The sequence below is a fragment of the Dromiciops gliroides genome, chromosome 5, assembly GCF_019393635.1.
Source record: "Dromiciops gliroides isolate mDroGli1 chromosome 5, mDroGli1.pri, whole genome shotgun sequence".
In the NCBI taxonomy this organism is placed as follows: domain Eukaryota; kingdom Metazoa; phylum Chordata; class Mammalia; order Microbiotheria; family Microbiotheriidae; genus Dromiciops; species Dromiciops gliroides.
The window spans coordinates 238,657,972-238,680,343 of record NC_057865.1 but is presented as its reverse complement, the minus strand read 5'-3'; the positions used below and the strand labels follow the sequence as shown (position 1 = coordinate 238,680,343).

The 22,372-nt window shown below is 42.1% G+C and overlaps 1 protein-coding gene across 2 annotated transcripts; it reads right to left on the bottom strand.

The window, feature by feature from the left end:
- Positions 1-7,109: 7,109 nt before the first annotated feature.
- Positions 7,110-21,769, bottom strand: DYRK2 (dual specificity tyrosine phosphorylation regulated kinase 2). Of its 2 annotated transcripts, none has more exons than XM_043967140.1 (3): positions 21,430-21,769; positions 20,098-20,246; positions 7,110-12,788 (listed from the first exon to the last, which is right to left on the bottom strand). In XM_043967140.1, exons 1-3 carry the CDS (start codon positions 21,473-21,475, stop codon positions 11,184-11,186), a joined length of 1,800 nt encoding a protein of 599 aa, XP_043823075.1. In that variant the 5' UTR covers positions 21,476-21,769; the 3' UTR covers positions 7,110-11,183. The 2 variants fall into 2 exon arrangements, with proteins under 2 accessions (XP_043823075.1, XP_043823077.1); XM_043967142.1 differs by lacking the exon at positions 21,430-21,769 and adding an exon at positions 21,077-21,092.
- Positions 21,770-22,372: the final 603 nt, after the last annotated feature.

Here is a 22,372-nt window from a genome sequence, read left to right as displayed (position 1 = left end):
TATTAATTATAGTGTATGTCATAGAAAGGACATGTACCCACTTCTTCCTGAATACAAAGCCAGCCCTGCATCTATTGATCCCAGTTATCTACACAAGAATACAAGCATGCTAGATCACAAAAGTTTTCAGTCCTCACTTGGCCTGCCACCCCTCCTGCCTAAGAGAACTCCCTCCTACAGAACTTGTCCACAGAGTCATTTGACCTACTCTTTCCTAGGTTAGAGCCTTGGCTGTGCTCTGGGGTTTCAAGAAGTCATACTCTGAAGTTATGCAAGGTTGCTAAGTGTCTCAACCATTCTAGACCCCACTTCTGACCTAAACTCTGAGGGTGAGACTTTTCTGCTGTCTTATCTGTTTGATCCTCCAAAGATTGCTCATATGTTCATATGAATGGTATTCTTTCTTTCCTTTTTATTTCTTTCACTTTCTTTCTTTCCTTCCTTTCTCCTTCCTTTTCTTTCTTTCCTCCCTACCTCTCTCCTTCTTTCTTCCTTTTTCTTTCTTTCCCTTTCTTTTTTCTTTATTTCTTTTTCTTCCTTCCTTTCTTTTTTTTCTTTCTTTATCCATCCTTCATTTATTTATTTATATTGAGACCTGGGAAAGACCTTAGCTTAAAAAGGCCAAGGTCTCCCACAGCATCCAGGGCCATCCCCAGTCATCCTGATGTATAGCTTGCCATTGGATCCAGATGGCTCTGGAGGAGAGAGTGAGGCTGGTAGCTTTGTACAGCCCTCCCTCACTTAAATCCAATTCACTGCAAGTCATGATTATCACCCACAATACCATGGTCCTCTTCAAAAACAAAAGATAAAAACAACAACTATTTTAACCTACTTGGAGGGCTTCAAAAACCATGTTGTCAAATTCAGTTGGATAGGCAGCCCATTGAGTTAGTATACCTGGACATATATCTTAGACAAACACTATAGATGGAAAATTAGCTAGGCCCAGAATTAAATATGAAGAAAGAGGATTTGTTTTGTGGAATTTGCATAATGTATTTGTGAGAAAATAATGGGTTTGGGGATGCCCCAGAGGTCCCCTCTCCACCCCTACCCCCAGAGGATAATATTAAGGTTGATTGGATTTACTTTGCTGATTAACTCACTTAAAGTTAACTAAAACCACACCTACCTGAAAGCCTGGCCCTCAGAGGGTGTGTTCTCTGACCTCTGACCTCAGCACATTCTACTCATGGACCACCCTCAAGTCCAGTAAACCAATAGATTTGAATGATGTTAGCCAATTAGCTTTGAGCAATGTGGAAGGGCCACCTCTCCTCCGGACCGGAGGAAGCTTCTACACTCGGACATGTCCTCAGATGGGCTCATGGTGGGGAACTTGGAGAAGGAAGGAGGCCAGGCTGAGCTCTTATCTCTCCTGAGTCAAATATTCTCTCTGTACTAATATTTGGTAGGCTTTAATAAATGCTTAATGCCCAAAACTGGTGCTAAAGCTTCTAATGTATAAGTAATAACTATGTTAGGAACCCCAGCTAATTCAACAATCCCAAACTCCTGCTGAAGTCACCAATATTTAGCACCAATATTCCCCTCATGATGGTTCATGGATGAAAATCATAGAACAGCAAAATTTCAGGAGAACCAAACTTTCAGAAAACCCAAAAACCAATGGAGAAATTCATGATGGGCATAAGACTGCTGAAGCATATTGCCAATTATGACCCACATAATGGAAATGTTTTTTGAAAAAATAGCTATCACCCAAGGATATGGATGAATGAAAAACAAAGTAGGTTGGTCATTTCACAAAAGGGAAGGGGCAGCTAGGTGGTATAGTGAATAAAGCACTGGCCCTGGATTCAGAAGGACCTGAGCTCAAATCTGGCCTTGGACACTTGACACTTACTAGCTGTGTGACCCTGGACAATTCACTTAATCCTCATTGACCTGCAAAAAAAAAAAAGGGTAACAGATGATAACTGGGGAGCTTCTCTGGTCTCCACAGAATAGTAGCACACAAGTTCAATCTTCTATGGAAGATTAATGGGAGGACATGAACAAAAATCATGCAAGATGAAGAAGTATCTAAGTTGTAATCTTCAATTATGGGAGGAGCATCTATATGGATGAGATGATAGCACACCTAACAAATCAAATTATCCCTGACAGATATCCCGCAATTCTTTAAGTTTAGGAACAAAAGTAGAAAGTACAAATAGATGAATTATGATTTAACAGCTGCATCAGAAGACCTTTCTCCTTCATTTCTATTCTCAATTATGGGTAAAGGAAAGAGTTCAGCCATATTCCCATATGTTCACGTATGGCCTAAGGACATGGAAATGGAGGAAGAAAGCCACTATGATTAACCTGACCACATGTGATATGAACAATAAACCCTGATCTGCCAGTAACTGAGCATGATATTTTAACATGTCTTCATGAGCACTTGGACACACAATTGGAATAGATGTTGTAGAGTTTGTTCAAGTGACAGTTTATTCAAGTTCCTTACAGGACTTTCAATTTATTTCATTGGTTTCCTCCTGGTTTAGTTGAAGATACAGCTTTTTTTATCAAGCACCAAAAATCCAGATTAGAGTTACAGTCAGAGACCCAAAATGACTGAGCAATTCACTTTACAGTGCTCCTGTTTGCTCAAGAAGAGACAATTCTAGTCCACTGAGTTAAAAACCAATGCTTCTAAAGCACCATGAGATCCATGTAGAGCTATATTTGTAAAGATGAACAGGCTCTTGACTCCATCTCTATACCTGATATTCATTCAGATGCTCTGAGATGTATGCACTGACCAAAGTTTAAGAGTTGTAGCATAATAAAGTTAAATGCCAGCCCTCTTCAGGCGAATGTCAAATTGAGATTCAGGCAAGTAGCAATTATTCTCATCAATGAACATATGCAGGAAGAGGGGAACAGATGTGAGGGGAGATACACATTAAAGCAGGGGCAAGCCAAAAAGACTAAGCTGATACCTTCTAAGATGATAAAAATAAATTTTAAAAAGAGGTTAATAGCTGATGTGTATATATGCATATATTTATAAATTTATACCTATATAGAAGAGCATCTAGGTGGCACACGTAGTGGATGGAATGCCAACCTGGAGTCAAGATGACTCATCTTCTTGAATGCAAAGCTGGCCTCAGATACTTACTAGCTGTATGACCCTGGACAAGTCACTTAACCCTGTTTGCCTCAGTTTCCTCATCTAAAAAATGAGCTGGAGAAGGAAATGACAAAGCACCCCAGTATCTTTGCCAAGAAAACTCCAAATGGGGTCACAAAGAATTGAACACAACTGAAACAACAATACATAGACACGTGTATAAACACACACACACACACACACACACATATATATATATATATATGGCATGTTTCTGGTCTACATAGTGCATAGGCAGGTTCCAGGGTGGGGGTGGGGGGATCTCATTTCATTCTTACAACAGCACTAAGTATTAAGTACTTGGAGTCAGAAGACCTGAGTTCAAATCCTTGCTACTTGCCTGAATCTCAAACTGATATTCTCTTAGGTCTCTTGTCCTTCAGGCATTTATTTGCGTCCAACTCTATGACTCATGGTCCTTTACCCATGAAGTTTTCTTGGCTAAGATACTGCAGTGGTTTGCCATTTCCTTCTCTAATGTTCCCCCATTTTACAGGAGGAACTGAGGTAAATGGGGATTAAGTGACTTGCCTAGGGTCACACAGCTAGTGTCTAAGGCCCGATTTGAACTCAGATCTTTCTGATTCAAAGTCCAGTGCTCTGTCCACCACATCACCTAGCTGCCCTTACGTCTCTTATGCCTCCACAACCATTATGATCCCATGACCTATGTTTACTAACAGTACCATTACACAAAAGTGCTTAATTTAAAGCAACCAAGCAATATAGCCTTTACTTAGCACACAACTGAATGAGTGACAGTTTAATGAGGAGGAAAGTAGGTAAGGAGATAGATTATGTCATTGATTGACCTCTGGAGTTGTTTTCTTTTAAATTCCCTCTGTGCCTGTGGTCTTAATTCTTATGTTTCTACAGGGATCATATTTTATACTTTCCCTGGTTTATTTTTGTTCAGTGAATTCCTTGAACTACACCAATGTGAATTTTTGTTTCCAAAAAATAAGTCAGAGATTCTGTAATAATCACAGAAATCCCAACAACAAAATACGTATTTAGGTCTTTGTTTTAAAAACTAATATACAAAGGATAGCGATTCAGATTTTAGTTTACCTCGGACTGTCCTCAGAGCAATCCTATGAGGTAAGGAGGGGAAGTATTATTATTTCAATTTTATAGACTAAAAAGTAAGGTGTAATAAATGGCCTATTGGTAGCCAGCTAGTATGTGGCCCAAGTCAGTACTTGAACCCAAGGCCTCTGACTACAAAAGTCAGTCAGAGCTCCTTATACCATGCTACCTTGCTAGGTGGCAGGACTGGGAAATGAATATCTTGGATCCTAAAGGGGAGAGAGGGTAGGGAAAGTTTTCTTCTTGAGAGTATGATGATGAATGTGATAAGGCAGAGATGGTACTAGACATGCAGTCAACATTTTCTTATGATACCAAAAACAATCCCAGTTAAGAAGACACCATCTAAATGAAGATTCTCCAGATGGTGTCTATAGGACCAGTGTGCATCAAAATTGTAAGTTAATTATCGCCACATAAAAGTAATACTTGTCTAAATACAATAGAATTTTTATGGGATAAAGATCATTCTGAAGCTAGGTTCAAAAGCCTAGAAACAATAAAATGAAATCCAATATGGAAATATGAAACCATGCTCTTAGGTTTTGTCTTTTGTTTTTAATTTTTTTTATTTTTGTGGGGCAATGTGGGTTAAGTAACTTGCCCAAGTTCACACAGCTAGTGTCAAGTGTCTGAGGCTGGATTTGAACTCAGGTCCTCCTGAATACAAGGCCAGTGCTTTATCCAATGAGCCACCTCGTCTGCCCCTTAGGTTTTGTTTTGTTAATTATGTTATTAAAAGTATAGTATAGGGGAGATCTCTCAGCAATTCTGGTTGAAAAGTTGGATGAGTTTGGGTTGCCCATAGGCTCAGGAAGTCAATGACAGGACCTACCTCACTGAAAAGCCAGTAAGTTCCTGTTGTTGTTTATTCGTCTTTCTCAAAGAAGACCAATGACATCAGGAGGGTGATGTCTTGACTTGCAAGTGAAATGGATTTAAGTGAGGCAGAGCTGTGCAAAGTCATCAGCCTCATTCCTCCATATTCAGGGGAGTCCAGTGGCAAGACAAAAGTCAAGACGACTGGAAATGGACCAGGATGCAGTAGGTGACCTTGGCCTTTTAAGCTATATCAACAGGGGAGTATACATAGTGTGACCTCTTGCTGGTCAGAGCACATGATCATGTGTTTGGTTCTAGTTGCCACATTTTAAGAGGTCCTATGACAAAATGATATGTTTTTATGTTCTTAACCCTTTTTTGATCCATGGTTTTCTTTGGCAATCAGGGGAAGCCTATGGAACCCTATTTTTTAACAAACAAAATAAAACATTTAGGACTACAAAAGAAACTAATTATGTTGAATTATCATTATCAAAATATTTTTAAAACAATTTATGGACCTCAGGTTAAGAGCTGTTCTAGAAGAAGGGGCGGGGCAGGGGAGATATTGGAAAGAAAACCATTCAAAGACAGTGATGGGATTGGGGACATAGACTGGAGAAAAGAGACTTTAATGGGGTAAAACTGAAGACTTCAAATATTTGAAATGTTCTATAGAAGAGAGGTTCCACTTCTTCTGTGCAGCCATAGAGGACAGATCCAGAACCAGTTGCTAGGAGCTTGCACTGTCCAAAAATGGAATGAGCTGCCTTGTGAAATAAGGAGCACTCACTCTGCCCCCTCCAAAGTGTTGAGTAAAGTAGATCACAACTCATCAATGACGCATGGTGTCAGAGAGGTTCCTGTGGCGGGTGGTATAACAAATGGTCTTGTCTTGGGATCATAGACTTAAAGCTGGAAGGGAACTCAGAAACCACCCATCCAACCCCTTCCTTCATTTTACAGATGAGGGAAAGTTAGGTTGAGAGTTGATTTGCCCAGAGGCATATAAGTAGGCAGTAAACACCTAGAGCACAATTTGAGCTTCTATCCTGCCTGACCCAGACCTAGAATTCTGTCTTTTACGCCAACTAACTAGATGCCCATGTCCCTTCTGACTTAAGATTTTAAGATCTCCTTGTGGTGTCTGCGAAATTACTAGAGTATACATTTGCCTGCCTTTGTCAAATAAACCTTTCTCGTATTAACTTGACATTCATTTTGCAAGGGCTGCTTTGCAGATCATAACCCTTATTTTCAAATCTACCCATCATACCAGAGAGAAAAACAGAAAACACTTTTTAAAAAAAAAAAAAAGACAAACCAGGGAAACTGTCAAATGTGAAAACTCTAGAAGCATACACATTAGACACACACAGAAGAAAAAAAAAGATCACTAAAGAATATTTTGCCAATCTTTGTGGACAGACAAGGATGGAGATGGTGGAAGGGATATTTTCACATACACCCATAGGGTGACTGGGACCTTGAGGATTCCTAAACCATCTTAGTGGAAGTATCCACATAGAAGCACATGAAAATAAAGAAGGAATAGATAATGAAGAACCATAAAAAAAAAATTGTTACTGCAGACAGATGAGCAGAGCAGAACAATCAAGAACAAGACCTGCCTATTTTAACTTTTTTTTTGTTGTTTTTTTGTTTTGGTTTTTTTGGTGGGGCAATGAGGGTTAAATGATTTGCCCAGGGTCACACAGCTAACGTCAAGTGTCTGAGGCCGGATTTGAACTCAGGTCCTCCTGAATTCAGGGCCAGTGTTTTATCCACAGAGCTACCTCGCTGCCCTCTAACTTTTTTTTTTGTCTTTTTCACTTAAAATTCTTCAAACTCAGGCTGAATCCATAATATGACACATGAACAAACTGAACATATTCTTTTAAATTTTGAAACAGCTGACACAAGTTTACCTGTGCAGCAACCTGAAAATTATTCAGGTTTTCCAGACCAATAAAACCATTTAAATTATATGGGGGAGTCACATTAGCAGTATCACCCACTAGTTAGAGAAGGGGAGAAAGGAAAGGTAGGACATTAAAATTTTATTCTGAAATGATCTCTGGCCACAACAATAAAATTCAACAAATATTCACTAAACACTCTTACTCCTGCCATCAGCTGTAGAATACACACACAACTGGCCACTAGGATTCGAATCCACTCCAACATATTTAATGTTCAGTGGCGACAGCAGCATCTCACAGATTTTTTTTTACATACATATATACAATCCACATTCAATCGTTTTTCACATATTTTCAATACACACAGTTGCAGCATATCACAGTCACGTTGTCTAAGTTGTCGCTTGATAAAAACCCAAGCTACTGCCTAGACATAATTGTAGCAGTTGAGCTGAGTAATTACAATGACTTCTGATATATTTTCATAGCAGAGATGTACAAGCCCCTAGAAACAAATGGTTCACGATGTGTGTGTCTTAATGCTACTGTAGCACTGAATTAGGCAATATTAAAATCTTTACTGACAGAATCTTTTTTTAAAAAAAACAAAACAAAACAAAAAAACTTCTGCTTACCAGAAATATCTATTGGATGAGAAAAAAATTACAAACCCAAATAGCATCTCTTTAAATAATCATGCTTCCATTTGCTGGCTTAAAAGATTCCAATATGGCCCGATGCTACTGATGTCTAAAGTGTTTTCTAACATTCTGATGGAGTGATTTCATAAGACTCCAAACCACCCATTCAGGTAAAAGTGGCTTAAGTGCCTCGCACCCAAATTGTAAAAATCCCTGGCTTTGCCTTGACTATAGCCAGGTACATAGAAAAGGAATGCACTTTGGTTCAAACCAAATGCCCTGGGATTAATCACACTATAAAATGAAACAGTTTGAGGTAAATTTTACAAATACAATTGATTTCTGTCTAGTGTTCACATAACAAAAAAATAGTTTTTAAAAAATCAGTCTGATGTTAAGATACAAATAACCAAGGAATGCTGTCTTCAACCCTTGAAGTAAAGTAGGCATCACCTGTGTGTGGCAAGGTGGTGTGTTGAGGCACCCACCATACGGTGAGCAATTCATGCCTTATGGTTTGCATTAAGGCCTTTGAAAGTGAACTTGATGTTTTAAGACAGGTTTACCTTTTGAAAAATAGGTTCCTGGTCCTTACTACCTCATATTCAAAGGGTTAGAGAAGCCCAGATGCATGCCTTACAACATGGCATTCATAACAAAAGGCACATTGTTAACACTAAGGGCACGATTTATACTCTATTGTTAATCTACACAGTCTTGCATCACTCTGTTCTTCCACTGTTTTAGCAATACACTTAAGTGACAATAAACACTCCAGTGGTGCCAGAAACTGAGCCAAATGAGACTGCAACCAAAGACAAGACAACACGGTGCTATTACTCTGGTCTGAAAACAGCTCAGACATCCCTAGACAATGGTCACCTGTGAGGCTAAGTGCTGTTTCCAAGCCAACTCCTAGCAGCCTATCAGAGCCCTTAATAGAATAATTTTTAAATTTACATCAAAGCAAGATGCAACATTTTTCCTTCTTTACATTATATATATATATGTATATATGCTAGAATATTTTAAAGCAGCCATATCACAGAAAGCTGTAATACAGCAGGATTTTTTTTTTATGTATAGAGGAAATTTCACTGTATTTGGGGTTAAAAAAATATCTCTGCACACTCAAGTTTGGCCTAAAAGTTTCCGGTTGCATTTATGAAGATGGTCACAAATGCATTATTGGCATTTTAAGAACCAGTTGGATGGGAGAAAAAAAATTTAGAAAAGAAGACAAGTGGCATTGACCCATCGATGATTGTTTTTAATTGTTTTATTATGAAATGTATATTAAAAGCAGGCTCAGGCTCAGGCTTCAATATTTAAAACTATATATTGACAAACTGGAAATTAAAAGGGCAAGGGAGAAGCAAAGGAGTAAGGAAAAGGTGAATTGAGTCTTGACATTTTTGTTATGTTGATTCCATAAGGAAGTTTAACCATCATTAAGAAACTTGTGGTTCACAGGGCAACCAAACCTCAGATTTCCTAGGGTCAAATGTTACTAATAAATAAGCAGATATTGAAATTTCAAAAGCCACTGATCGTGTTATCACATTAGCATCATTTAAAATGCAACACTCATCTATTATTGCACTCTCACAGATTACATAGAATTGCATTTGGTACTCTATAATGTTTTATTTGGACTAGGGGCAAGAAGCTATCATTTTTAAATAAAGAAAAAGTACAGATTAGTTTATTGGTGACAACTTTAAATATTAAAGCAAATATCAACACCAATACCTTAATAAAAATGAATTTTAATTTTAAAGTATTGATTTTTTGGCAAATATTTGTATATTTCCTGAGCATTTTTCTCCACTATCAACCAACACACAAGGCTAAATAAAATGTTTTGTTTAAAACAATTTTGTTATTTTGAAAAAAAAAGAAATGAAGTCGTAAGATAAATAGGAGAAGAAATTAACCGGAAACTTTCTTGGCCTCACTGGGGACCATGCTTTAAGTACTTGTAAAACAATTTACAGGCAATTTAAGATTCTCTGTTCATATAAAAATCATTTATGCTAATTTATTACCCTAACTAAAGCCTCTTGTCCAAACAGCCAGAAATCTTGCTATATTAAATTACACATTCTGTAAAATTGCTCTTTTCCCTTCCTTACTTATCTGGTGCATCTCACTGTTGATCAATTTGTCATGAAATACTGACTCTACAGTCATGGGAATCATTACTATTCTGAGAAGAAATATTCCCTTTCCTAAGTCTGGATATTATTCTTCCAGGTGAAGTGTCTTCCCCACAAAAACTAGAAATGCTCCCCAAATAAAATGTAAAATAAAATAACAGGAATGTAATATCTACTGTTTTTTTTTTCCCAATGATCATTTCTAGAAAATAAGTAAACAAATGTGTCCTTGAATTATTCCTTTTTTTCTTTTTTCTTTTGTGCTGGTGTGAATCAATCTGAAATGGGGCAGCTCCAAGTACTTCTGCTAATAGAGGAGATTTAAATTTTCCTTAGTGAAGAATGAGTTCTTCTTGGGCTAAAAGAAACTTTAGGTAGCAACTCAGAACAATACATAGGTAGTTAATTTAGTTTTTCCCCTAGAGTTTTCAACTAAGGTCATAATCCATCAGAAATGCAAAATCTTCTCTATGATAACATTCCCAGGGGTGGGGTGAGGGGGGCTTCTTGAAAGAAAAAAAGCAAACGGTGGCTGCAAGCAAGACATGTCAGGGTGGGACAAGGAGGAGGGCAGAGGAGAAGTTAGATAGGGAGTGAACAAAGGGACATCGAGAAAGAGAAACACTCCATGGGCTACACATCTAAAATTAGGTTTCAAACGTTTTGCAATACATGACTTTCTCTTTACAAAGCGGCTCATCTGTCATATTGTAAGATTTAGAAGAGCACACAGATTCCCATCTTCATTCATCCACCCACAGTCTGCTTCTCTAGCTTTTTACACACTGTCTGAATGCTAATCGGACAAAATTCATCTCAGGGATTTTATTTTTTTGCTTTTGTTTGGACACCGATCTTAATAGTGACCTTTCAAAAATACTGTAGGACATAGCTGTATCTTCAGAGGACAGATCGCTTGCACCCTAACCCCTCCTACTCCTGAATCCCAGATAATGTTATGGAAAACAACCGTACATGCTACATTTGTGGGCAAATGCTGAAGATGGGGAGAGCCTTACGGGGCAACCGCTCTGAGGAAACTATAATGTGAACCATCAAAACATAGTGAATTATCTTTGACACCAAGCTGTAATGCATGACAGTCATGTCGTAATCAATGGCCTGCCATTGATATTTATTATTCTGCCACACGAAATACAGTAAGGCTCATCATACTTTAGAAGACAAAACGTTCTTTAAAACTATAAAAACTTAAAGCATTGTCCCCATATACTTTATAAAAACAAAATGAACAACTCTTACATTAAAATAAGTGCTAAAAAGATACAAATAAGTAAAATTATTGAGCAAATGAAAACATATCTGAGCTACTTGTTTCAAATGAATAAGGCCCAGCAATATAGTATCTCTCAGATTACCAGCATTAGGGCACTCAAGCTCAGCTAACAAGTTTTGGCAACACTGTCCTCTGTTGAATATTCCCATTGGCATCTGTCATTTGTGCCAAATTAGTCCTCAGTTTGGATGCTGAGCTTGAAGGTGGAGGTAACTTGGAAATAGACGTTATAGCACCAGTGCTTTCCGTTATCCGTTTTGCGGTTGTCTTCTCCCCAGTTGGAGGTTTTGGTAAGCGCCTCCTAAGCCAGGGATGTCTCAATGCCTGGCCAGGGGTCATGCGCACAGCAGGATCCCATTCTAAACACTGTTTCAAGAAATCAAGGAAAAGAGGATCGTCACACCCCTTAAGTGCAGTCCCCCACTCTCTACTCTCCGGCGGGCCCCTCAGTTTCCCCCTTCGGGAGCGGCCGCCATTTAGAATAATGGAGCCATCAGACAAAGTTGTAACAGTGCAGTACCGGGGATAACCCTTAGAGCTCACAAAATTTTTGGCTCGTTTGGAGGCATCAAGCAGTTTGGGGGCAGGCATGCCCAAGAGTTCGATCATACAAGCCAGCTGGTCCCCTTCATCTTCCCCAGGCAAGAGAGGGTAACCTGTTAAGAGTTCTGCTAGAATACAGCCCAAGCTCCACATGTCAATAGGCATTCCATACCGAGCCCCGAGAATCACTTCCGGCGCCCGATAAAACCGTGACTGAATGTACGTGTAGACGCGCTGATGTTCATAGCAACTGGAGCCAAAATCAATGACCTTAATACCACTCCTACCCTGCTGTTTTAATAAGATGTTCTCGGGTTTAAGGTCACAGTGAATGATCCTATTTTTGTGCAAAGCATCCAAGCACTGCAAAATCGAATGGGCAAATTTTCGAACCAAGGGCAAACTGAAGCCCTGAAATTTGTTTTTCTTGATCAGCTCATAGAGGTTCATGCTCAGTAACTCAAAGGTCATGCATATGTGGTTGCGGAAGGTGAAGTTCTCCAGCATGTGGATGACATTCATATTGTTGTCCTTATCCTGCTTCCGCAGATGCTCCAGGATCCGGATCTCCTCGGCCGCCTGCCGGTGGAAACGCTTTTCGTTCCTCACCATCTTGAGGGCCACGTGCTGATGCACTTTGTGGTCATAGGCCTTCACCACCTGTCCAAAGCTCCCTTTCCCTATGACTTTCAGGACTTCGTACCTATAAGCAATGTGATCATGGGGTACCTGCACATAAGAGCCCTGGTCATCATCATAGCCACCATTGTTTGGCCCACCAGTCGTGCCTTGGCGTTTCTTTGCATTTGGACCCAAAAAGTAGATTTCGGGGTAACTAAAAATCTCATGGTGTTCAAAGGCTGTTAGCTTTAGCACATACTGCTTCATTGCCTGTTCCGGTGTCATAGAGGCGGCTTTCACTTTCCCAGTCCCGTCTACAGACTTCAAAGAGCTGGAACTCCCTTGCCGTCTATGAATGCTGTCCAACTGTCTGTCTTGTACTAGTGGCAATCCAGTTTTACCAACTGTGGTAAGCCCGTTCGGTTGTGTAGTAAGAACTGTCCTCTTATTACTATTATCTTCAAAAAGCTGCTGTACCTGGAGCTGTGTGTGGCTGCCAACGACCAGGTGATCATTCATACCGTGTTTGCCACCAGCAGCAATCTAGAAGTCAAAGAGATAAGTTGTGGTTAGAATATAAAGAGTCTGGGGCAGCTAGGTGGTGCAGTGGATAGAGCACCGGCCCTGGAGTCAGGAGGACCTGGGTTCAAATCCAGCCTCAGACACTTGACACTTACTAGCTGTGTGACCCTGGGCAAGTCACTTAACCCCCATTGCCCCACTAAAAAAAAAAAAAGAAGAAGAATATAAAGAGTCTAAGCCTATGGACTAAGCATTCTATACATGAACTCCCCATCCACTTTGCTCCATATGGTTTAATTTACATTTCAGAATTAAGTTTACTCATAAATTGAGTGTTATATGCCCTAGAGGCATTACATAAACATGGACACACAAGATGGTGGTGATGATGTTGAAAGCCTGGAGGAGAAAGAATAAGAGGAAAAGGGGAAGGAAAATGAGGAAAAGAAAGGGGAGGAGGTGGGGAGAGAAGGAAAAGAAGAAGGAGGAGGAGAAGCAGCTACCTTCCCTGAAGTCACCCTATCTCCCTAGGCACTTTCTCTTCCTTCTCTATCCTCATCTACTGCTACAAATGTTGAGCTTTTATACAAAGATGTACATGAATCATCTACTGTTTGGCCAGAGAACACTCTTAATGCAGGACAAGACCAACCAATCTTGGATGTGTATTCATTTCACCAAATCAAGAAAGGAGATACAGCAACATCTTATAAAATCCTTACCCCGTTTACCTAGAAAGATCCTTTTATCAGAACCAGAAAAGGGCACCTGTTCTGACAAACAATCCAACTCCTACACTTTTTCCAGGAAGCCACTTGGTCAATAGCCTAAGTCAATTCAGAAGACTATGTCTTTGGGTTACAGAAAAAGCTCAGCTTTTAACATGGGAACTTAGCAATTTCAACTTCAGGCACATGTCATAATTGTAGTATTCCTCTTTAAAAGGGGGGTTAATGTGAGTATGTCAGGGATCCCCAAACCAGCATTGTGATGGAAGGGGGACATCCCAGCCTTCCACACATGCTACTTAGGTGACCTATGAACTTCTTAGGGCCCCAGTTTCCTCATCTGAAAAATGAAAGGGTTGGCCTTGCTGGTCTAAAGTTCTTTACATATCTACATGTTTGATCCTGGGAAGGGCCTGCTTTCAATTTTCCATAGTGGACAGAGTCCTAGATATGGAGTTAGAGCCCTTGTGTTGAATCAATAAATGCCTACCAGGCACTTTGGATACAAAAAGAGGCAAAAGACAGTCCCTTCCCTCAAAGAGCTTTCTATCTATTAGGGGAGAGAATCTGCAATCAAATATATACAAAACAAGCTATATACAAGATAAATAGCAAATAATTATGAGTTGGAAGGCACTGGAATCAAGAGGGTTTGGGGAAGGCTTCCCATAGAAAACTGGATTTTCGCTGGGATTTAAAAGGAGCCAAAAGATGGGGTGTCCTTTTCATGGAATAGCCAGGAAGCCACTTTTAGGGGATCAAGGGAATATGATGTAAGAAGACTGGAAAAGTAGGAGCAGGCTAGGTTATGAGGGGCTTTGAATGCCAACCAGAACATTTTATGTGTTCCTGGAGGCAATTAGAGGCCACTGGAGTTTATGGAGTGGTAGGGAGGCAGGGAAGTGAAATGGTCAGACCTATAGTTTGGGCAGATAGGTATTGTAGTGGGTAGAGTGCTGCCCCTAGAGTCAGGAGGACCTGAGTTCAAATTCGGCCTCAGACACTTGAAACTAACTAGCTGTGTGACCCTGGCCAAATCACTTAAGCCCCATCCCCCTCCCCCCCAAAAAATCACTTTCATGGCTGAATGTAGGATAGATTGGAATGGAGAAAGATTTAAGCCATGCAGAGCCACCAGCAGGCTATTGCAACAATCCGGGTGCGAGGTGATAGGTGTCTGTTTTGCTCCTTACCAACAAGTCACTTAACCTCTCTCTGCATCAGCTTCCTTAAAATGAGCAGTTTTGGAATCAGATGCTATCAACACCATTTATTTCTAAACTCTACCTCAAATATTCTTTCAATTACCTGAGGTCTATATCTTAATATTTTGAATACTCTATGTGGATATATTATGTCCCAGATACAACAAGTACATAAGAGCATCAGTTTCCTAAAAATAAAGGAGGTGAACTAGATGCTCTCTTCCAGTTTTAAATCTGCGATCTTAGAATCCTAAGATCTCCTCCATGGGAGACTTGAGCCTGTTCAGGGACAATATAACAATTTATTATGTGGTACAGTATAGTTTATGTTAATCATTGGTAATTCAGTGGCATAATAGCCAACCATAGCCAACAATAAGATCTTTAGTAATTTTTTTTTAGTGGATACTATGTATGAAGATGTGGAAAGTATGTTAACCCATTTGGAGAGTCAGTTTGGTTACATGTATACTTCTAAAGCAACAAAATACTTAACATTTCTGACTATCAAAAATAATAATAAATGCTCCTGAGGTTTTCCTAAAGTTTTTAAAGACAATAAAGAGTAGACTTTTTTCTCCCTATGATTGATTCGTGAAAGATTTTAAAAATGAATTTCATAAAGAATACATCAATTGCAAGAATTGTCACTTTCACTATAATACCAAATACTTGGGCAGCAGAATTCTTTCTTATAAGGGATGTTTTATGGGAGGAATAAAAGGGAAAATCTAGATAATGTAAAAACAAGATATGAATCAAATATATATATATATACACATATATATATTTTTAAAATACTGGGCAGATTCCTAAATGGTAAAATTAGGGAAAGAAAAGCAGCAGAATACTTATAATGTTGTGCCAATCTAGTTTCTTGTTGTTATTCTTCCCCCATTTCCCTTTTTTTTTCTTTTTAATGGCCTCATAAGAAAGAAGAAACAGGAGTAAGCCTGAAAATTAAAATGACCAAATCTTTCCAAGAGAGTCAATCTCTTCAGGTCAAGGTGGAGAAATTCTAAGAGCAAAGTTTAGGAAAGCCCAAGCCGCCACAGTAAAACTATTAAAGTATTGGAGCTTTATTAGGGACTAAATAAAATCTAGGACTTTGAAGACTACTCATTGGAATTACAGCAATTTTGTTTTAGGTGTAAAAAGTTCAACTCAGTATTCAAGAACTTCAAGGATTTTTTTAAATAGAGATTTTGTGTTTTACATAATTGTAATCATAAATTATGAAGTAGTTGGACATTCTAGAAATGATTTTTTTTAATGATTTAACTGTCAATGCCTGGTTAATCTCCATATTGGATTGGATTGTTTGAGAATTGCTTTACATATTACTTTAAGAAAACATCAAATCAAAGCCCAGGGGATTGAGTAACATCTCTAGGGATCAAAGTCTCTAGGCCTTAATTCTTATACCATATATATTATCAGAGATTTGAATTCGATGAAAGCTCATTTTAAAATAAATAACAATTCTACATAGCCGATTCACTGTCCTAAAACCTGGGAACAATTTGCAGCAGCTTCAAAAAAATCTCTTGGGTAAGGAGGGAAAGAAGAGGTTAGTTAGAATTACTTCTAGAATGTACATCTGCCAGGGAAATAGGTTATAAACTCAAGACTTAAAAAATCAATACCTCTCTCACTGTCCATGAAGTTGTCAGACATTCTCTAATCTAGACTAGCTTGCTTCCACTGTAAAATATTCCTCTGACCACCGAGATCTGCTCAAAGAATTTTTTTAAAAAAAATGTTGGAAAATATAATAAAAACAGTACTCCACTCTGTGTGGTAATTTTAATCACAGCCAATAATACAATGACAAACCCTACTAACTCAAAGAGCTAACATTCCCAAGAGCCTTAACTGTCACAATACACTACTCTGATGTCATCAAAAGCATTGTCTAGAGGTCTGGGAAAAATGATGGAATCCAAGAAGACTAGAATTTTAACTCTACCTTCCACACTGTTTACTTTCTCTGCTTTGAAATATTCCCATTTATTAAATGGGGAGTACTACCACATACTGAGGACCCACTGAGTTCTGGCATGGATGATTAAAGACTGGAGAATGCTTTACATAAGAATAGCACCATGAAATGTTATCAAGTTTCATTTTGAAAATGAAATGAGGAAAACACTACAGTAGTATCTCCCATATACCTCAAGACAACCCTCAGAAGGTTATCTGGAATATTTTTAGCTCAATGCTTAAAGGTAAATAACGTGAATGGAGATGTATCATAGGTGTGGATAAGAGCAACAGAGACAGAGATGGATAGATGGAAATAGAAAGATGCATAGACACATAGATAGCTACATAGATGAATGGATGGATAATGTTACACAAACGCAGAGAGCTAGGAAGAAGGTAAAGGGACAAGTTAATTCCCAAAGTTCATAATCCTTTTGTTATATGTGAGACCTAGTATTACCCTTCAGGGCCCTCCTTACTATAATGGGTGCAAAGCTGGGGCAAGCTCCTATGACAAGATCATTTTCCCCCTCCAGAATGTCGTTTTTTGGTGTTTTTTTTTTCCACTCTTATTTAAAAATAGCTCTTCCCAGGTCTAACTGTCCTGAAATTAAAAATAAAAACTTCTAACAGTCTGACAAGTGTGGGGAAAGAGATTCCGAAAAATGTATTAGCCTTTCTTTATAACCTAGAAACACTTACTCGAATTAACAGCTTCAACCAATGTGTGGTAGTGGGAGTTGAATTCAGTCACCAGATGTGTGACCTTGGGAAGCTACCTCCCCTGGACCTCATTTTCTTCAGTAAAACTAGGTGGTTGATCTTGATGGCCTCTAAGATTCCTTCTACTTTACAATTCTATGAAATCTCTAACTCCTGTACAGTGTCTCCCTGGCCAACCTCCTCCCACAGAAAACAAACAAAAACAAAAAATCCCCGCACATTTCATAACCCAAATATCTAATGATTGGCAACTCATGCAGAGTTCACACACAGGTAAAGCAAGCTGATACCTAGATGAGCTCTGAGACTGCCCAAATCCCAGCCTCAGACACAAGACACTCACCAACCCCAACCACCCCTCCCCCCCCAAAAAAGATAAAAAATAAGTGCTTTACAGATATCATCCCATCATAATCAATTCCCACTTGTGCCCTCTGTCTAAATGTATTCCTATCATCTACCCTAATACTCAGAAAATAACAACCCCAACAACATTTCTGATACACCAAAGTGAAACAAAGGCAGCTAGGTGTTTCGGTGCATAGTGTTACACTTGGAATCAGAAAGAATTGAGTTCAAATCCTGCCTCAGTTACTACATATATGATTCTGGACAAATCCTTTAAAACTCTCTCAGCTTCAATTTCCTCTTTGTAAAATGGCATCCACTCCTCAGGGTTGTGAGGATCAAATGTGATAATACATTCAAAGTGTTTTACAAACTTTATAAATGCTATCATCACCATCATAGTACATACTCTTTCTATACAGGCCTCATCACATCTTTTAAATCAAGCAACTGTTTTCATTTCAAAGGGATCTGAAGTGCAAGTTGGCGCTGATGAAAAAGGTACCCCTTTATTAAACTGAACTCTCAATATAAACAGGGCACTTCTTTCTTCTAGTAGGCAATAGCTTTCTGTATCAGCAGCTTACTACCTGTGTGACCCTGGGCTGTGTGGCCCGTGTGACCTGTGACCCCTGACCATTTCATTTCTCTTGGGTCTCAGTTCCCTCTTTGGTAAAATGCATTACATGACCAATAAGGCCCATTTCTAGACCTAAATCTATGATTCTATCACAGTTAAAGGTGAGAAAACTTAGAATCATATACTGAAGGCTGGATGGAACTCAAGAGTCCAATCCCCTCATTACAACATTTAGTAAACACCTGGACTTATCCTATTTAGTAAAATATCAGATGATAGTTTCCTCTCCCCATCAAAATAAATAAATAAAACCAGATTTTCTAAAAAACAAAACACCAAATAAAAAACTTGGTTGCAACAAATATATTTTCCAATGCAAGGTGGCATTGTACAATAATACAAATCTGTTTGTACCTGTGCCCATAGTCTAATACTTAAGCTCTATAGTAAATTCTTAGCTTACTAATGTCCTAGATTAGTGTTAGCAAAACATACCATTTTATAGACCTGGGGAGGGGGGAAATCAACATTCCCCAAGTATAAACAGGCAGCTATATCAACCTTGTCACTCAATGGTAATGTCTCCTTCCTAGCCCCCCAAAAAGCATTACTGCAAAAGAGGACAAGGCCTGAACTTCCATCTGTTAAGTGATGTCATTTCTGGGGCAAGCACCTGCCAGATCAAGCTGCCCCCTCCCACCCCACCCCTGAGTCTGTAAAACACTCCAGCAGTGAAAAGAGATGGCTGTCTGCCCAATTCAACTGGATCAGAGCATCTGGCTAAAGAAAATAGGGAAAGAGAGCCCACCACTATCTCCAAACACATTTCTTCTCTTGTAGCTGAAACCATCCATGGTGTGTCCATGGAAGTTGAGAAAAGCATTGATGGTACAAAAATTCAGTTTTGCAACCTGCAGCAGGTACAAAACATCTGAGTTTTCTGGTCTCCTTTTCAAAGTCCTTAGGTATTTGCACCCTTCTCTGACAAAGACCAGGGCTGCTGGTTTTCACTGCTGTGAAGTCAAACTGTAGAGACCTAGTGGTTGTTGTGCTTTTAGCCTGATGATCTTTTATTTTTCTTCCCATTTTAATGACTCCCTGTATTGAGATCAAACTTGTAACACTCATAAAACATGCCTATACAAGCAATGGGTCATTGGCATGGCTCCCTTCTGGCTGGTGAGAGAGGTCTGGGAGGTTCATTCAGGGATCAATTTTCCGGGTAGGGCCCAGTGACTGCCCTAGCACATTTGTTTCTATAAATACCCACATGGGGGTGGGGAAGGGGTGCTTCATGAGCAGGAAGGGATGGAAGGGGAAGGCAGGCATCAAGGAAAGAGGAAACAGCGTGAGGGGATGAGAAGGGGAAGGAAGAGCTAAAGCTGGAAATTCTCCTTCGTGGCTGCAGCTTTTAGAACCTTACCTAGTTGAGCAGGGGGCAGCACCGTATGGTGCAAAGAACATTAGCTTGGTTATCTTGCCATCTGAGTTCAAATCCCAGCCAGGCCAAAACATTAAGTAGCCCAGAATCTCTGGGCAAGTTATTTCTCCTCTCTAGGCCTCAGTTTCCTCCTCTAAAATAAATGCAGGAGGTGGTCCAGATGACCTCTAGTGCTTCTCTCAGCTCCATGAGGCGATGAGTTAGTTCTAAGCTTGCCCTTCGACCTTTTAGCTCCCGGGGTGGCCGGGCACAAACCTTGGCGCGGCCACCCTCTGGGGCCCAACTCCTTCCCTTTCCCGGGGGGGGGGGGGGCTCTCACCGTGTGGGCAGCGGCCGCGGTGTTGCTGGACCTGAGAGGCGGCAGGGTGAGCGGGGACGGGGGGCCAGTCCCCACTCCGCTCCGGGGAGCCCCAGCTCCGAGTCCCGGCGAAGCCTGCAGCTGGCGGACGCTGCTCTCCCCTCCTCTGCCTGGGGAAGACACGAGGGAGACAAAAGAGAGTCAGAGAGGAAGCGAACGCCAGGGGCCTCGGCCAGCGCCCCGAGAGCGAGCCGGGGGCCCTCTCCTGGGCCTCGCTTGGGCCGTAGGAGCAAAAACAACCCCCCCCCACGAGGGAGGGGGTAGTACTGGGAAGGGGGAGGCGCGGGCCCCGCACAACAGCCATTTGGGGCGGCGGGGGGAGGGGGGGCGGACGTCCGGGAAAAGTTAATGACCAACGCTAAGCACAGCCGCACACAGCCCTCGGGACCGCCTACTCTCCGGTTAGGGTCGCCAGCACTGGCAAAGTTAAAGCAACCTCTCAGGCGCGAAGAGAGATTATTTAACACCTAGAAAGAAACTGCCTTTTGGGGAGACTTGGTGCACGTTTTAGGCGACGTCTGGCCGGGAGGGGGAGATTTAATGGAGGGTATATGTCAGCTCGAGCGTGTGTGTGTGTGTGTGTGTGTGTGTGTGTGTGTGTGTGTGAGTGTGTGTGAATGCGTGTGTTTGTGTGCTGGGAGAAGGGGGAGTAAAGGGGCGATGGGGGGAGAAGGGAGGCTGTTGGGTGGGAACAATCTTTCGGACTCTCTTCTGCCACCCCCATCCCCTTTCCCAAACCCAACCTCGGGGGAATGGCAGATGCCCCCAGGGGTCACCCTCGTCTTGTCCATTCGCGTTTCCACAGCGGTGGGGGATGAAGGGCGGGCAGCCCGGACAGCCCTCCCGCCACCGTACGCGTGCATCCCCGCTCCGAGGGGGGCATTTCCAGCCCTAGGGAACAATGATCGAACGAGTCCCCGCGCGGAGTGGCGGCGCCCACCCGGGGAAGCAGCAGCAACAACAGCAGCAGCGGCGGCGGCGGCGGCAGCAGGGAGCCAGCAGTTCCCGGCCCGAGTGGGCTCCGACCGGCCCAGGGCGCGCCCAGCGCGGCGCCCGCCCGGGCCCCAGCTCCACCCGCGCCCTGGCTCGCCTTGGACTTTGTTTCCAGAGGCTCCGCGCGCCCTCCCGGACCTGGCTCGGCGGCCCCTCCCCCCCTTCCCCAGCCCCCCGTAGGGAGGAATGGCAGGTCTCCGGGGATGGACGTGTGGGGCCCCGGCTGCCAGCTGCAGCAGCCCCACTGGGTTCTAGCGCGGGGCTCAACGCGCGTGCCCCCCTCCTCCTTCTCCTCCTTACCAGCTGGGTAGGCGGCAGAAGCGGCAGCAGGTTTCCTGGTTAACATGGCCGCTGGAGAGGAAAATGCATTTCAGGGCGGCCGCCGCTGCTGCTGCCAATGCTGCTGCTGCTGCTGCTGAGCTGCTGCTACTTCTCGCTGCAGCCGCTGCCGCCGCCTCCTCCTAGTCTGCTCTCCCGTCGCCGATGCCCGGCGCCTGGTCGCGGTCTCCAAAGAGCTATACCCAGACACACACACTCCGCTGCATCCCCAGGGCCCGGGCCCGCCGCCGCGAGCCCCCCACTCTCTTCCTCGCCGCCGTCGTCCTCCTCCTCTTCCTCCGAGAGCAGCAGCAGCAAAAGCCCCGCCGCCACCCCCCGGCCCATGCACATCACTCCACCCTCCCCCACCCCCGCCGCCGACCTCCCCGACTCCCTCACATAGGGGCGCGGAGAAGCGAGCTGGGGAAAGCGGCCAGGGCCGGGGCCAGGCGAGCTGCGAGCCTCCTCCCAGTCCTCAGACGCTCACACACTCACACTCGTACACTCACACTCACACACACACTGTCTCTCTCTCTCTCTCTCTCTCTCTCTCTCTCTCTATGGGCTCAGACTGAGAGCGCTGTCCCCGCCCCTTGCTCCTCGCTAGCCTGAGCTCCTCTCCTCCCCGCTTAGCAATCAGTCAGCAGTACAAGCCCGTCCCCTGCTCCCCACCCAATCCAACACCCCCCCCCCAACACACATACATACACCCACACTCGCCCTACTCCTAAACAACTAACTACAGAAATCCCTCCCCTGCCAGACCAGCTACATATTCCCCTTCCCAGTCTTCCCTAGCAAACTCTCGGCAACCTTAAACACCCTTTCTCTCTGCTCTTATAGCCCTCTGCAGAGAGCCACCCCACCACCACCACCTCTGGCTCCTCTCCACTCCCGTCAGCCCAGGACCTTCTCCCCTCCCCCC